The sequence below is a fragment of the Onychomys torridus genome, chromosome 3, assembly GCF_903995425.1.
Source record: "Onychomys torridus chromosome 3, mOncTor1.1, whole genome shotgun sequence".
In the NCBI taxonomy this organism is placed as follows: domain Eukaryota; kingdom Metazoa; phylum Chordata; class Mammalia; order Rodentia; family Cricetidae; genus Onychomys; species Onychomys torridus.
The window spans coordinates 145,729,213-145,745,961 of record NC_050445.1 but is presented as its reverse complement, the minus strand read 5'-3'; the positions used below and the strand labels follow the sequence as shown (position 1 = coordinate 145,745,961).

Genomic DNA, 16,749 nt, shown 5'->3' with positions numbered 1-16,749 from the left:
TTAAATCAACACCTTCAAACACCCCAGACCTCAAATTGGCAAACTGAAAAAGAGAAGTGTGTATTTAGAGCTGGCAGTGATTCAGCTCTGCTCAGGACCCTAATCTGAATTCTCTGTGAGAAACAATGTTAACTTTGTTGAGTATGCCACACCTTGTTAAGTGCTGGAGTTAGTACTTAGGATTGGAAGACCTTACTGTCAAGGAGCATGAAACAGCAATGGGCAAGACACTAAAACGGGTGTCTATTCTTGAACCTCTCTTTCTATGAGGCCATGGCATGAGGAATGTATATGTAGTCTTTGTCTCAGGCCCCTATATTTTGGTGGTACTGTAACTGAGGACAAAGCCCACGGCCTCATGGACATGTGTGCTAGGTAAGTACTCTCCCACTTGGCTATTTTCCACAGTCCTCTTTTTACTTAAAGAAAGGTTTATTTTTTATTTTATGCGTATGCATGTGCTATGGATGATTGATTGATAAATAAAATGCTGATTGGCCAGTAGCCAGGCAGGAAGTATAGGTGGGACAAAGAGAGAGAAGTCTGGGAAGTGGAAGGCTGAGGCAGAGAGACACTGCCAGCCACCGTGATGAGGAGCAGGATGTATGGTACCGGTAAGCCATGAGCCACGTGGTAAGGTATAGATTAATAGAAATGGGCTGAGTTTAAGTGTAAGAGCTAAACAGTGGTAAGCCTGAGCTAATGGCCAAGCAGTTTAATTAATATGAGCTTCTGAGTGATTATTTTATAAGCCGGTGTGGGTTCCACGGGGCTGAGCAGGACTGGAGAAAACTCCAGCTACATGAGTGTTTGCCTGAATCTGTGTGTGTATGTGTACCATGTGTGTGCAGTGCCAGTAGAGGCCAGAAGAGGGTGTCAGACCCTCTGAAACTGTTTCAGGTAAGCTGCCATTTGGGTGCTGGGAACCAAACCTGGGTCGTCTGTACAAACAGCAAGTGCTCTGAACCATTGAGCCGTCTGTCTCCCCAGTTCCCCCTTTTCACTTTGTAATTGAGACATGGGCTCACTAAATTGTCAGGCTGCCTTTAAACCCATCTGTAGTCCAGCCAGGGTTGCACTTGTCAGTCTCCTGCCTTAGCCTCTGAGTCACTGGGATTGTACACAGGCTGTCCTGTGTTTTCAGTATAGAGCTCCTAAACCCTTGGGATGTACGGAGTAACAGGAACAAGTCTCATTGTAAGTGCCTTTCAACTATAACTCACTTGGGCTAGTTGAGGCTACTTTAACATGCCTACAGACTGTTCTAGATGTTGCTGGTCATCAGAAAGAGCAAACTCTGGTCAGAAGCGTGGAACATGCATCCCTGTGCCCTGGTCTGCAGGGAAGGTTGCACTGAACCAAAGTGTCAGTGACTTAAACGGTTATGCCTATATAATGGAGCTGTCATATAGGTCCCTAAAGGATGAACTTTGGAGAGCTTTCAAGCAGGTGGGTGAATATGTTTGTGTGGTAGGAGGGGGACATCCCCCAATTCCATGAGGACTGAAGCGTCTACAATCATGACCCTTCTAGACTTTTCCTTATATACCCCTTCATCCAACTGTTCATTTGTATCCTTTATATTTTATATGGGGAAGGTCCTGGTTTTGATAGCCAGCACACATGCAAAAACAATTTATGGCCTTCATCTTACAATGTAATTGTAAATATAACTATTCTTTGAGTTCTATGAATCATACTAGCAAATTATCAAATGGGAGGGGCAGGGTTGTGGCAACTCTGAATTTGTAGTCAAGGCACAGAGTTAGGTAACCTGAGACCTGACACTTGCCACTGGCTTCTGAGAGGACAGCAGGCTTGCAGGAAAGAACCCTTAAGCCTACAGAGTCTGGTGCTAACCCCAGCTGGTTAGATTCAGAAATAGGTTGACTTGTAAAATACACAGTTATTGGCAAGGGTTTGGAGAGATGGTGTGGAAAGAGATCCTATACTAGATATCAATAGGAAGTAACCCTTTGATGACCTCAAATTGAGCAGTATGCTTTCTGGTGCTGTAGTTTATAGAAAATAGAGTGATTTAACTTAAATTTCTACCTTTTTAAAATATATAAATATTGATGTAGAAGCTTCACTAGCTCAGAGGTTAAAGCAATGATCTTACAAACATTGAGATAAACATTTATCTGAAGTAGAGGTAGAGGTGAGCATTTCATACCTGAAATCCCAGCCCTCAGAATCATGAGTTCCATACCACCTTGGATGTGCCTAGACTGATACCTCTGACACCAAGGGCTCAAGCTGGTCTTTCTTCCCTCTATCTGTTTACATCAGTTATTTTGTCATAGTAGTGGGCTCTTAGATTAAAGTGCTAGGTCCAGAAAAATCCCAAATCATAGGCAAAATTTTGTGTCCTTTGTGTTGATGTTCATTTTTCTAGTCTATGGCCATCATCAAATTATCAAAGGACTTAAAGCTGTAGGTTTTATTTTAACTCCTGAATAAATGAGAGGAAAGGACACCATGGGAAAGCTCACACAATCAACCAACCTAGGCTCATAGGGGCTTGCAGAGACTGAACCAACAACCAGGGAGCCTGCATGGGGCTGACCTAGGCCCTCTGTATATCTGTGACAGTTGTGTAGCCTGGTCCTCTTGTGGGACTCCTAACAGTAGGAACAGGAGCTATCTTCGACTCTTATTTGATTTTGGGACCCTACTTCTCATACCGTGTCACCTTGCCCAGCCTTAATACACGGGGAGGTGCTTAGTCTTACTGCAGCTTGATATGCCATGTTTTGGTTTGGTTTGGTTTTAGTTTTTCAAGAGTCAGGGTTTCTCTGTGTAACAGTCCTGGCTGTCCTGGAACTTGCTTTGTAGACCAAGCTGGCCTTGAACTCACAGAGATCTGCCTGCCTCTGCCTCCTGAGTGCTGGGATTAAAGGCGTGCATCACCATGCTCAGCTCAATATGCCATGTTTTATTGATACTCATAGGAAACGTGCCCTTTCCCGGATGGAGACGGTAGAGGAATAGATTGGGGGAGGGAGGGGAGGATGAGGGGGGCTGCAGCTGGGATGTAAAATAAATAGATAAGTATAAATAAATAAATGAATGAATAAATAAATGAATGAACTAAGCTCCACCGGGTGGCAAAGCTGTATGAGTACTTTCACTGTACAATAAGGCATGAAACCGTTAGTTCTTAGAATTGAGGACAAATGCCTGGTTTTCTGTGTTGCAGGCAACACCCACACATCCAGCATTAAGTCCTCACGATAATATTTATATTTCACATCAGTTGTTTTGTTGGTTTGTTTTTGAGACAGTGTTTCACTGTATAGACTAGAATGCCCTTGAATGTGCCCTTGCCTCTGCCTCCTGAATACTGGGATTATAGGATGTATAACTATGGGCAGCTTTTGATTGGGGCAGGGTATTTATGTAGCTCAGGCTAGCCTCAACTCATTGTGTAGCTGTGGATGACCTTGAACTCTTGACCCTCCTGCCTTGGCCTCCTAGGTACTGAGATTACAGACCTGTGCTGCCGTGCGGCTAGCATGCTCCCTTCAACACTTCCATTCTCCCTTATCCAGGTTCCCAGTCTCAGGGACAATCCACCCACAATCAAGGCTGGTCTTTCCTCTAAGTTAATCCTTTCTGGAAATGGGTTCGGGACACACCCAGGAGCAGACACACCCAGGAGTGTGCTTCATCTCAAACCCCTATCAGGTTGATGGTGATATTAATGCTACTGTGAGTCACATTGCTGGAAAAGAAGAAGCAGGGCCGCCTCGGGCTGAGTGAGGGAAGGAAGAAGCAGTCGAGTCCTGGCAAGGGCTAACTCTTCTTTCCTATCTACAGAGTTTGGGATTTTGAGATAGGGTCTTTTATAGACTGGCCTCAAACTGTAACTGCATGAGGCCTTGAACCCTTGCTTCTCCAGCCCCTATCTCCTGAGTGCTGACATGATAGGCCTATACTACCATAGCTAGCTAAACCATGGGGCTTTTGCGCGGGTGTTTTTCAGATTTATTTTTATTTTATGTGTATGTGTGTTTTGCCTACATATATGTTTGTTTATTTTATGTGTGCTTGGTATCTGAGAGGCCAGAAGAGGACATCAGATCCCCTAGAACTGGAGTCACAGATGATTGTGAGTGTCAAGTAGGTGCTAGGATACAAATTATCACTCTAGCCTCTAAAAGCTATTTTATCAAATGGAAGATTTAGCTCCAGAGAACTAAACGTGCTGCTGAAAAATTGGTTTGGGGAGATAAAGAGATGGCTCAGTGGTTCAGAGCACTGGCTGCTCTTCCAAAGAGCCCAGGTTTGAATCCCAGCATCCACATGGTGCTCATAACCATCTATAACTCCAGTTCTAGAAGATCTGATGTCCTCTTCTGGCTTCTGCAAGCACTGTATACACATGGTACACAGACATATGTGAAGGTGAGACACACATACACATAAAATGGATAATAATAAAATTTTAAATAAAAAAATGTTTTTTCCAAGATTACCTTAATTTGGGTTTATAAACCAAATTGATGTCTTTTGAAGTTGCTTTATATTTCTAAACTAAGAAAAAGGAAATGGTCTGAGGGGTGGCCAAAGTGAACAGAGTACTCTGGAGTAAGTAAAGCTCCTCCAGCTCTTTCTCCTCTCAAAAGTTCTATTTTGAAATCATGTTTGCAAATCTTTCATTGCAGGGGACAAACCGTGTAATCTGATGATCTTCGACACCCGGAAGCCAGCCAGCCAGCCCAACTGCTACCTGTTTTTCTGTCCCAGTGAGGAAGCCTGCCCACTGAAGCCAGCAAAGGGACTCAGGAGCTACAGGCTCATCAGAGGTAATGAAGGCATTGTCCTCTTTCTTTTGTGACTATTTAAAGCTCCAGTTTCTGTGGAAGATTCCCTGTAAGAGCCTAAGTACCAAAAGAGTTCATAAATGTTTTATGATTTGAAATTCATTAAACAAAAATATATCTTCCTACGATAGCATCTGGCAGTATTTTTTTAATTTTGTTTTACCTTCATATTATTAAAAGTACACAGGTTTGTTATGAAACCTTTTCTTTAAAAAAAAAAAAAAAAAAAAAAGACAAAAGTCTCCTATGTAGCCCAGGCCAGCCTAAGAGAGAACTGTTGGTTGTTAATATTCTATGTTTCTGTTTATTAAATAAATAACAAATGTTATTTGGCATTTCCTATGCATCAGCACACTTGTTATACTCCAGGGATGACACACTGAATATGACAACCACAGTTCTTATTTCTGAAACTGACTTTTGGGGACAGAGATAATAACCATAATGCATGCCCAAGAAGAATGTGCAGAGTTGAGATTACCCAACAGAATCATCACCAAGGGACCCCCCTAAATGAGGTGATCACTGAGGAGGTAACCCCTAGATTGAGATCTGAAAAGCCAGGTGCCAGATAAGAGAAGATGGGGTAGATCTTCCAGGTCAATGATGATCCTCAGGCAGAGTGGATTTGGAATGTTTGAAGGCCAATCATTCATTCCAAAACCCTAGAGGCAAAGTAAGCTGTGTGGAGTATGGGAGGGAAGAGGGGGGACCAGACCACACATGCATTTGTCATCCAGAGGAGGTAGGTTTTATTGTAGGTGTGTAGGGGAAGCTGTGGCGAGTTTTTAACAGGTATGTTCCATGGTGTCTTTTTAAAAAATTACTATGAGAAAGAGAGAGAGAGAGGGAGAGGGAGAGGGAGAGTGCTCGTTCACGCATAACATGGAAAGGATAGAGATCAGCTAGAGTCCTGTGGACTTAGTTTTCCCCTTCACCGTTGTGTGCATTCTGGGTGTCTTACTCAGGTCTCAGATTGCCAGGCTTATGCAGTGTGCCTCCACCCTCTGGGCCATCTTGTCTGCCCTCTGGGCCATCTTGTCCGCCCTCTGGGCCATCTTGTCCGCCCTCTGGGCCATCTTGTCCGCCCTCTGGGCCATCTTGTCCGCCCTCTGGGCCATCTTGTCCACCCTCTGGGGCATCATGTCTGCCCAAATGATTTGTTTTGCTTTTGTTTTTTTATGTGCATTGGTATTTTGCCTGCATGTATGTCTATGTGAGAGTGTCAGGTCCCCTGAAAGCAGAGTTACAGGCAGTTGTAAGCTGCCACGTGGGTGGTGGGAACTGAACCCAGTTCCTCTGGAAGAACAGCCAGTGTTCTTAACCACTGAGCCATCTCTCCAGCCCTTGCTTTTGTTTTTTGTTTTTTGTCTTTGTAAGACAGAGTCTCCTCCTGATTTAGTGTTGGCTGGCCTGAAATTTGCTATGTAGACTAGCCTGGTTTTGAACTCACAAAGGTCTGCCTACCTCTGTCTCTGGGTGCTAGGACTATGGCTGTGTGCATCCATGGTGTCTTTAAGTAGAATTCTCAAAGCTCACTGGTGACTCTTTTGGGAACTACCTTGAGGCTACAAGAAAGGGGAAATGGGAAGATTGGTTGATGGGAAGTAAGATGTAGGCAGAAGGTGGTCCAGGGAGATGGTAAAGGACACAGAGAGGTGAGGTTGGTAGGCCTTGCTGGTGGCCAGGGAAATGAACATAAGAAGGCTGAATACTAGTTTTTGAATTGAACATCAAGATGGGTGAACTGGGGGATTTTGAGGAGAGCCGCTTTAGAGTCAGGAGGTAGAGTAGAATGAACGGTTCTCTCTTGCTTGTTAAGTTGGGGTGTTTGTGGAACGAACTACTTGGGGCTCCTGGGTGTTGTCTGCTTCGTTTCCCAAGTCGGAGGTTGCCCAGGGAAACCCAACGTGCCAAACATTTCCTTAAACAGTTACAAAAAGCGCAGATTGTTTTAATGATCCGCTTATGGTGATGTAAGTTACAATTGAAGATTAAGTCTTCTCATTTTCATATTACTTCTGTAGAGTTGTTATTGCTTTTAGAATGTGTAAAAGAAGAGAAACAAGATAAGGAGGCTGGCCAATGGAGACAAGAGGGAAGGGAAGTGGGCTGCCTCTGCAGGATCCTTTTAAGGATGAGTATCGAGGAGGAACTGGAATCAAGCTCTCTGGCGGTAGCCACCAGGGGGCATAATGAACACAGAGCAGGTGCAAGTGACACCAGATCCTGGACACATGCGGAGGACTGTTTATTCCTACAGGATGTATACAAGTTATGTTCTTAATTCTATTTATAAATACACTCGTGTTTATGGGCTGAATTATTCCATTGATCATAAATTATCCTGTTTGAACTGAACTGAAATATAAATATCTGTTTGGTGGTTTGTTTCTGAAGGAACTTTTATTTCCTGTAACCAACTGACTAATATTTACAGACTGACACTTTGAAAGCTCACAGTGGATTCTGCTCAGTCTATGAAAATACTGCAGCTTAACATCAATGTGTCTTTAATAGTTTTGTAATATATCTTTTCTACCGAGGACTGTGAGAATGGGTGGGTTTCAGAAACCCAATAAATTGGAAATCTGTTTGCTTAGCCAGTTTCCAAGAAATAGTCCCTCATTTTTTTTACTCAGTGAAATCCCTTGAAAAATAAAACTCTTAGAAAAGGTGAAGGCCCAGGATTGTTTCCCAGCTCCAGTGGCTTATGTCCACAAAGAGAAGCCCCACCCAGGGCCAAGAGCAGTGGGCGAGGTAAGAGGAGCAGGTGTGGAGGATTCTGTGTGGTTCTAGGCTTTTTGCCAACTCATGCGTCTTATCAAATGGGACTAGTGCCTGCCTTTTCATTATAGCCGAGCGCACATGCTTGAGAAAGCAAACAGCTGTTTTGGTCATTCTTGTCAATGGACATATCTAACGTCAGGTCGGTTAGCTAAATGGTCTTGGGTGTTTTTTTTTCTCTCTCTCTTCCTTGCTCTCTTTTTACTTTAGACTATTATTTAAAGTTTTTAATATAACTTTTATTTGTTTGTTTAGTGTGTGTGTGTGTGTGTGTGTGTGTGTGTGTGTGTGTGTGTAGCTGTGCTCACCATGTTGGTAGTGGGGAGGTCAGAGGACAACTTGTGAGAGTTGATTCTCCCCTGCCACGTAGGTCCAGGGGACTGACTGAACTCAGGCTTTTCAGGTTTGGCAGCTCAGCTGTGCCATCTAACTGACTTTCTGGGGGGAGGGGGGTTTGGAGACAGGGTTTCTCTCTGTAGCTTTTGGAGGCTGGCCTCAAACTCACAGAGATCCATCTGCCTCTGCCTCCCGAGTGCTGGGATTACAGGTGTGCGCCACCACCGCCTGGTGACTTTTTTAAAAAATCTTTAAAATGCTGAGGTGTGTGGGGTTTTTTTTTTTTTGTTGTTGTTTTTTTTTTTCTTTCTTGTTTTGTGTGTGATCATGAGGATCCACCTTAGGGACTCAAGCATACTATAAACTACACTCCCAACCTCTGGGTCATCATTTTTATTAAATACCTAATGATACAGATAGTGGTGCTATGAATGTGATGAAATCACCTATAGTAATATATAAAAAAAAATAAACAAGGATGAAATTTAAAGAGAGAGAGCTCTGCCTGTGCTGTTGGAGGAAAAAGTAAGCTCAAGCACCCAGACTTTGGGGGGGTGGTTGGAGGTGAAGTGTTTTGAGACAGAGTCTCATGTAAACCAGGCTCGCTTGCCATGAACTCCCCCTCCCCATGCAGCTGAGGAGGACTGCACACTCTTGACTCTTCTACCTCCCGAGTGCTGGGACTATGGCCTCACCACCACACCCAGCTTCTACTTCTGTCTCAGAGGAGTAGCCTACAGCACGTGTCGCCCAGCCTTTCTGCCTGGTGTCAAACAGTGCTTAGGTTCTGGAGGCCTGTGTTTGGGGTCCTCTGGCCATGTGCGACCGGTTGTATCTACTCACCACTGACCTTATAGTGTAAAAGCTGCCACAGGGAGTCTATAAATAAATGAACATTCTGGACACCAGTAAAACTTGTTTGAAGAGCGCTAAAATTCAAATAGTGTATGGTTTTCACATGTCAAAAATTCTTTCAGTTATTTTCAGCCATTTAAAAATGTAAACTTCATTCACAGTTATTTTCAGCCATTTAGAAATGTAAACTTCTTCATTCATAGCTTGTAAACCACAGAACGGTGGGTGGCAGGCAGGATTTGGCCATTCTTGTTAAACCCTGTCCTACAGGAATCAAGGGGCAGCTTTAAAGGCTCATGTAGTCTAGTGGGGTGATACATGCCTGTAATTCCAACAGAGTGGAGGCAGGAGGATCAGGGGTTCAAGATGAGCCTTGACTGTGTATCAGATTCAAGAAGAGTCTGAGCTATGCGAGATGGCCTCCAAAAAAATGAAGTAGGGCTCAGTGGGTAAAGGCATTGATGCCAGGCATGATGACCTGAGTTTGGTCCCTGGGACCCATATAACAGAAGGAGAGAGCAAGCTTCTATAAGTTGTCCTCTGACCTCCACATACATATGCTGGGGCATGTGTACCCCCCCCCAACCCAATAAATAAATGCTTAAAATATAATTTAAAGAAAACCAAAATAAATGATAAAGAACCATGGGAAAGTGTGAGGATTAGTGAGCATTCTCAAGATATCACACCTCTGCAGTTGTTTCTGGATCTGCTAGGAGAGATGACAAGTCTATTTTGGAGACCAACATGGTGGGGCCCTGAAGAAGAAAGGGAGAGAGGAGGCTGCTGCCGCCTGTATTTCCTGCAGTTCTTTCCCGTTTTCTCTGCCCTGGTTCTCTTTAGTGTTTGAGGCAGAGTCTCACGTACCCCCTGGTGGCCTTGACCTCTCTATGTAGCAGCAGAGAATGGCCTTGGACATCTGATCCTCCTGCCTTCACCACCTAGGTGCTGGGATTATAGGTATGTTCCACTGTGCCTGGTTTATGGTATGTTTGGGGTTGAGCCCAGGCTGCACACAGGCTGGGCAAAGTACCTTACCAACTCAGCTACATTCCCAGCCCCAACCTGCAGTTCTAATACTATCAAAACAGCCAAGTAGCAGAGTTAACACTGAGCAATGTAAATTACCCCTCACTGCACTTGATTGCCTTGACAAGCTTTTCCAGTTTGGACTGTGATAAGTAGCTGTGTGGCTCAGAGCAAAACCCTAAGTGTTCTCTGGCAGTCAAATCCCTACCTTAGGAGTTGGTCTGAATAGCCCTGCTCTGCCTATCCAGTGCGGGCATTATGGTTTCAAACATCATACTCATAACCTAAGGCATTCGCTCTATAATTCTAAGCGCTGAGAGTATGAATCAAATCTCTTGAATAATCTGATAACACTCGAGAGCCATCTACCCCTGAGTTTACTTGGAAAATGTTATCTGCCTTGTGCTAGTTCTTGGGCTCAGTGTTCTTTAAGGAGTCCAGACCCTCCAAGCACGCTCCTCCCCCTTTCTGTCAAACCCACATCACAGTTAAAGGCCAGGTTCTGTTTCCCATGACTCCTCATTTCCCCAAGGTTTCTATTACTTTCTCACCTGTCCCATGCCCAGGCTGGACCATCTGTCCTGTGATTACCTGTCTCATTGGCAGATGACATGTCTACAGGAATGCTTGCTTCACATCAGCATTTTCCCTGCCAGTCCCCTCCTGTTCAGGCCACCCCGGCCCCTCCCTGCCCTGCCTTGCCCTCAGCCATCTTTAGCCTCCTAAACCTCTTGCCTTCTACACGATGCTTCTCTCAGCCTCGTTGCTGTTCCCACTTACACCTCAGTCAGCTTGATGTACCCCACCCCCACTTTCTCTTCTGTGCCAAGCTAGAAATAAACCACACTGTGAGGTAGAGAGACACTGTTGTGCTATTTTGCAATTTGTGTTTTTCTGTTTTATACATGCTTTTATGAAATATCAAGTATCTAAGGCTGGGGGTGTAGCTCAGTGGTACAGTGCATGCTTAATGTGTACAAGATGGTCCTGTGTTCATTTCCAGCATGCATGTACCAGTGCACACACGTGTGCGCGCACACACACACACACACACGTGCTCACACACACACACACACAGAGACAGAGACATAGAGAAACAAGTTGTCAGTCTGTCTTAATTAGCTTTTTTTTTTTTTTTTTTTGAGCTGAGGATCGAACCCAAGGCCTTGAGCTTGCTAGGCAAGCGCTCTACCACTGAGCTAAATCCCCAACCCCAGCCCTTAATTCGCTTTCTATGGCTGTGATAAAACTCTGACCAAAAGCAATTTGGGGCAGAAAGGGTTTATTTGGATAATACATCCTGATCACAGTTCATCATCGAGGGAAACCAAAGCAGGAGCCTGGAGGCGGGAGCTGATGCACAGATCATGGAGAGGTGCTGCTTACTGACTTGCTCTCCATGGCTGGCTCAGCCTGCTTTCTTATATAACCTAGGACCACCAGCCCAGGGATGGTGCCACCCACAGTGGGCAAGGCCTGCCCACATCAGTCATTAAGCAAGAAAATGCCTTGACAGACTAGCCTACAGCCGATCAGATGGAGGAGGCATTTTCTCAGTTGAGGTCCCTTTTCCCACATGACTCTGGTTTCTGTACGTTGACAAACAACAGACGACTAACCAGCACAGGCATCAAGTATCAACAGTGGCGGGCACGGTGACATTTGTATTTTACATGTATCTTAGCGTGGGTGTTTTAACTCTCCTTTTTGTTTCCTTCCGACTTTCAGATTTTCCAGGGACCAGAGCTACTTCACCGCTCCAAAAGTTAACTCAAGAAGACTCTCTCTTACTTGACCCTACCTCGCCAGCACTCTCTCCCCAGGCCCCTCCGACCACGGGTTACCCAAAGCCCACCAGTCTGCTTTGGAGAGATGTATCTTCTCAGAGGTCCACTGCCTCAGCTCACTCACAGAAACTCATCAAGATTGATGAAGCGAGCCCACAGCTCCCTGTTTATAAAGAAAAAGGCCATTCCCAGAGTTTGCAGCTAACCTCAGAACTAAAAATGACTCCTCTGCTCCCTAAAAACGCGACTACCCCATCTACTACCGTCTCTGTTGCTTCTCTCTACAATGTCTCGGCCACTCTGAAGCCTGCACTTCTGTTGGCCACTGCTTCAGCAACACCTGTGACTTTACAGCAGAGGATGACCACCACATCTCCCCCTGTAACCACTGAGACCTGGAAGCCCCCCACAACCCCTGTGTCTACAAGTGTTATGCACCAGGCAGCTCCGACTACTGTCTTTCAGGCACATACGGACTCGAAAGGCATCTTAGAAACAGTGCCCTTTCGAGGAGGCTCCAAGCTAACCTCAGACATGGAGCATGGGAAGAGCCCCCCGGTCCTTTCCTTGACAACCTCAGAGTCTTCCGATAAAAGCAAGACCGCCTCCTGGGGAAATGGGAGGGTCAGTGCAGGTAGTTCATCACTGAGTAGAGTTCCAAAAGGCCAGCATGGCCTTTCATTTGAGAAGTGGCTTCTCATTGGGACCCTGCTCTTTGGCGTTCTGTTCCTGGTAATAGGCCTCGTCCTCTTGGGTAGGATGCTGGCAGAATCCCTCCGTAGGAAACGCTATTCAAGACTTGACTACTTGATCAATGGGATCTATGTTGACATTTAAAGACACATTGGGCTCCTCTTAGTTCGTGTAATAACTCATTGCCAAACGTACCTGTGTTCCTTCACACACACACCCATCTCATGGGAACTGTAGCTTGAAGGATGCCTACACTACTCTTCTTCTTTTTTCCATTTTTGGGGCAGGCTCAGGTAGCTCAGGCTGGTCTTGAACCCATTTTTCCTGCTTTTCCCCCCAACTCCCAGCTCAGGGGTTACAGGTTTTCACTACCATGTCTGAATTTTTAATTGAAAATTTTTTAAAAAATTCTTTTGCATCACTAGAGGTCAAATTCAGGGCCTTCTGCATGCTGGGCAAGCACTCTACTCCTGAGCCACATCCCCAGCCCAAACACTTGCTTTTCGTTTGTTTGTTTGGCTTTTTGTTTCTTGTTTTTAAGAGAAAGGATAAAAGAAACTAAGTTATGTGAGTGACCTGTATGTAAAATAGTAGCGGAAAATAATTCCTAGTTAAAATATTAAGTGTGTTTGAGTATAAACTAGAAACCTGCATCTAAACACACAAGTTTAGGCGTTCTGAGTTACAATCGTTACTATTTCTCATTCCAGAAAATGACAACTCTTTGATAATAGTTTTAATGGATTCTCTTTTCTTTTTTATATGAATTCCAATAAAACTCATTCCAGATGTATTTTCCCCCAATTAAATATTTGAATAAATCTCTTGTTACTCAGTATTGTTCTAGGTGGTAGGGCCAGCTGGATAGCTTCCAATTTCTTCCCACCAGCAAAATGATGAAATGATGAAAATATGTGTTCCATGTTAAACGACAACCTCTCTTTTCCCGTCAATGACCAAAGAAGTTCCTTTGGGAGAATTTTAGCAGAGTATTAATCCACCATGGAGACAATGATAAGTTAGTTTTTGTTATTTATTTGTTTAAGACAATGTTTCATGTAGCCTAGACTGGCCTTAAACTCTCTATGGAGCCAAGGATGATCTTGAATTCCTGATCCTCCTGCCTCCACCTTCCAAGTGCTGGGATTACAAATATGTGCCCCATGCCTGGCTAGTAAATTAGTTCTAATACACAGCCAAACAATCCCATCTGGGATTTGGCCTAACTTTTAAAGTGTTAACATTTTCTAAAATTGTACCAAGTTTGAAAATTACTGATATTATTTATGACTATCTAAACTTGAACAGCAGTCAATTACAGGTTTACTGGGGATGATATTAGAAGTAATATATAACATTTTTATTAATATGCTATACTTTTTATTGGTTAAGTTCTATAATTTCTGGGGAATGCTTATAAGGAAGAGAGTTTGCCAGACAAGTGGGGGCCGGGTAACTAAGAGTGTATTCGGCCACCTGGGTCAGCTGGACACCGCATATCTGAATTCCGATGTGCTTTCTGACAAAACAAGAATGGTAGACCCATGTGGATATAGATGGGTTTGGACACATTTGTGCATGCACACAGACCTGCATGTAGGGAGCAGAGGCCAGTGCTGGGTGGGAGTCTAGTCTGCCCCCTGTTCCTGTGACACACACCACATATTTGGGTTACACTTCCAGGTGGAAATTCATCGATGAGGGAGAGCAGGTTAGCAAGAGCAGGAACTGAAGCAGGGACCAGGGAGGAGCCCTGCCTGTGGCTTGCTCCCCCTCTCATACAGCCCAGGCCCATTGTCAGGGGATGTCCTGCCACAGTGGGCTGGGCCCTCCTACGTCAACTGGACGGGTCCAGAGGCCGCTGTGATGGAGGATGTTCTTCCCGGAGGTTTGGTCTGAGTGTGTCAGGTTGACAACCAAGATTAACTACCACAGCTTGTTTCCCCTACCATTCTCCACCTTATTTTTTTATTCAAGGTCTCACTGAATATGGAGCTTACCACTTGGCAAGACTAACTGGACAGTGAGCTCCAGAAATCCCCCTGTCTCAGTTTCCCAGTGCTAGGATTACACACGTGCACCCTCGTACCCTGCTTCTTGTTGTTTTGTTTTTCGAGACAGGGTTTCTCTGTGTAGCTTTGCACCTTTCCTGGAACTCACTCTGGAGACCAGGCTGGCCTCGAACTCACAGAGATCCGCCTGGCTCTGCCTCCCGAGTGCTGGGATTAGAGGCGTGCGCCACCACCGCCCGGCTCACCCTGCTTCTTAAGTGGCTGCTAGGACCTGAATTTAGGTCCTCAAACTTGCACAGCAGCGCTTTCCTGACTGGGCTGTATTTCCCAGTCCCTAATCATGATTTTTAAAGATAAAAATGGGCGCCAGGCGGTGGTGGCGCACACCTCTAATCCCATCCCCCAGGAGGCAGGTGGATCTCTGTGAGTTCAAGGCCAGCCTGGTCCACAGAGCAAGCTCCAGGACAGCCAGGACTGTTACACAGAGAAACCCTGTCTTGAAAAAAATAAATAAATAAAAAATAAAACTGGGCTTCGGGAGGCTGGAGAGATGACTCAGCAGTTAAGAGAGCACTTGCTGCTCTTTCAGAGGCTTGGGGTTCAGTGGCCAGAATTCACATGGCAGCTCACAACCATCTGTAACTCCAGTCCAGATGATTGAACATCCATCCCCTTTCCATCCCTGCAGGTACCTACATGCATGTATGTGCATACACAGTCAGACACACACACACACACACACACACACACACACACACACACACTCTCTCTCTCTCTCTCTCTCTCTCTGTCTCTCTTTGTCTCTCTGTCTCTCTCTGTCTCTGTCTCTGTGTCTCTCTCTGTCTCTGTGTCTCTCTCTGTCTCTCTGTCTCTCTGTCCCTCTCTCTCTCTCTCTGTCTCTCCCTCTCTCCCTCTCTCTCTCCCCCTCTCTCCTTTGGACTTCGTATGTAAACTATATAACAAGCACTAGAGGGCGGTAGCTGGTTACCAAGAGTAGGCATGAATTGCAAAAGGAGAAAATGACACAGGCTTCTCCCCTTCTTTCTCACCTCCTTTCTCCCCTCCATTCTCCTAATAACCACCCCCCACCACCATGGTTTAGGCAAAACTCTTTTAAGAGGAAAGCAGGCCCATTGAAAGTCCTATTTTTCGTGTATTTTCCAACTTAACCGCTTGACACAAATCTCTAAGGGGTTTACAAAAGCTTTGAGGAGGTTGAATAAATAAAGCCTTGAGATGATTTAACAAGTATTTGTTTTGAATATCCACTTGTAGAGCAGAACTAGATTAGTAACCAGGTGCCTTGGGCTTTGAAAATGGCTTCCCTCTTTGTTAATGGATTTAGAGAGTACAGAGAAAGGCTTTTGCTGTGTGTTCTGGGAAGCTTCCTCCTGATGGGAAGGCTTGCTTTTTTTTTTTTTTTTTTCCTTTCTTTCTTTTTTTTGAGAGGTCTCACTTTGTAGCCCAGGCTGGCCTCAGATTCTCAATCCTCCTGCCTTCTCTTAGAAGTACAGGATTACAGCTATATACCACCACACCTGGCTCTCAATGTCCCCTTTTCCTCCTCCTCCCTCTCTTTCTTCCTTCTTTCTTCTTTCAGATAGGGTCTCATTGAGTGTAGGCTGGCTTTAAACTAGCTATGTAACCAAGGATATCCTTTACTGGGGTCCAGACTGTGGCAGACCAGTCCCCACTTTTACGCCTTAGCGTACTCTTGAGTCGGGAGAAGTGAGGAATATTCGCTAGAAAGAGATGCCAGATGATGAGAGGAAAGACAGAAACACAGGACAGCCTTGGGAGGGCCTGGGTCAAAACCCACCAGCCCAGAACTTTATTCCAAAGGACTTTTTATAACAATGCCAAGGGGCGAGGCAAAAGACAGTCAAGTATAGACCCTTCCAAACACCTGGTACCGACCCATGGTCTAATCATCCTCTTATGCAGCCCTGCTGGGTAAAGCCACTAGGTAATCCTAGGTGGGCTCCAACACCAGCCTCAGCTCGGGTTCAGGTCCCGAGACAGAGAAGGGAAACTTCTGACCACCAAGCAGATTGCACTCAAGTGGCTCCGGATAGCCTGAGCCCTCCTTATTTATACTTTAACAGAGTATTTCTTTCTTTCTTTTTTTTTTTTTTTTAATATTTTAGTATTTATTACATATACAGAGTTCTCAGAGTATTTCTTACCAGGGTTACATGAACAGCTTTATTATTGGCTTCTATTTTTTTGACTTTAAGAAACACATCACAATTTAAGGAATACATCATGATCACATGAAAGCCCCTATTGTTCCCCTTTATGCTTCCCAAATACACTTTCTCACCCCCTGCATGACCTTATTCTAGACATAGAGTTCAGCATTTTTGCAGGCTGAACTAAATATCAAGCCAGACACATCCTGCTCTTGAGTTCTTTCTTTCT

At 44.8% G+C, this 16,749-nt stretch overlaps 1 protein-coding gene across 1 annotated transcript in view; it reads left to right on the top strand.

The window, feature by feature from the left end:
- Positions 1 to 12,812, top strand: part of Mansc1 (MANSC domain containing 1) — a 26,274-nt gene extending 13,462 nt beyond the window's left edge. The window contains exons 3-4 of the mRNA XM_036181294.1: positions 4,671 to 4,811; positions 11,565 to 12,812. Coding sequence (XP_036037187.1) covers positions 4,671 to 4,811; positions 11,565 to 12,460 — 1,037 coding nt within the window. The 3' untranslated portion in view covers positions 12,461 to 12,812. The remainder of the gene's footprint in view (positions 1 to 4,670; positions 4,812 to 11,564) is intronic.
- Positions 12,813 to 16,749: the final 3,937 nt, after the last annotated feature.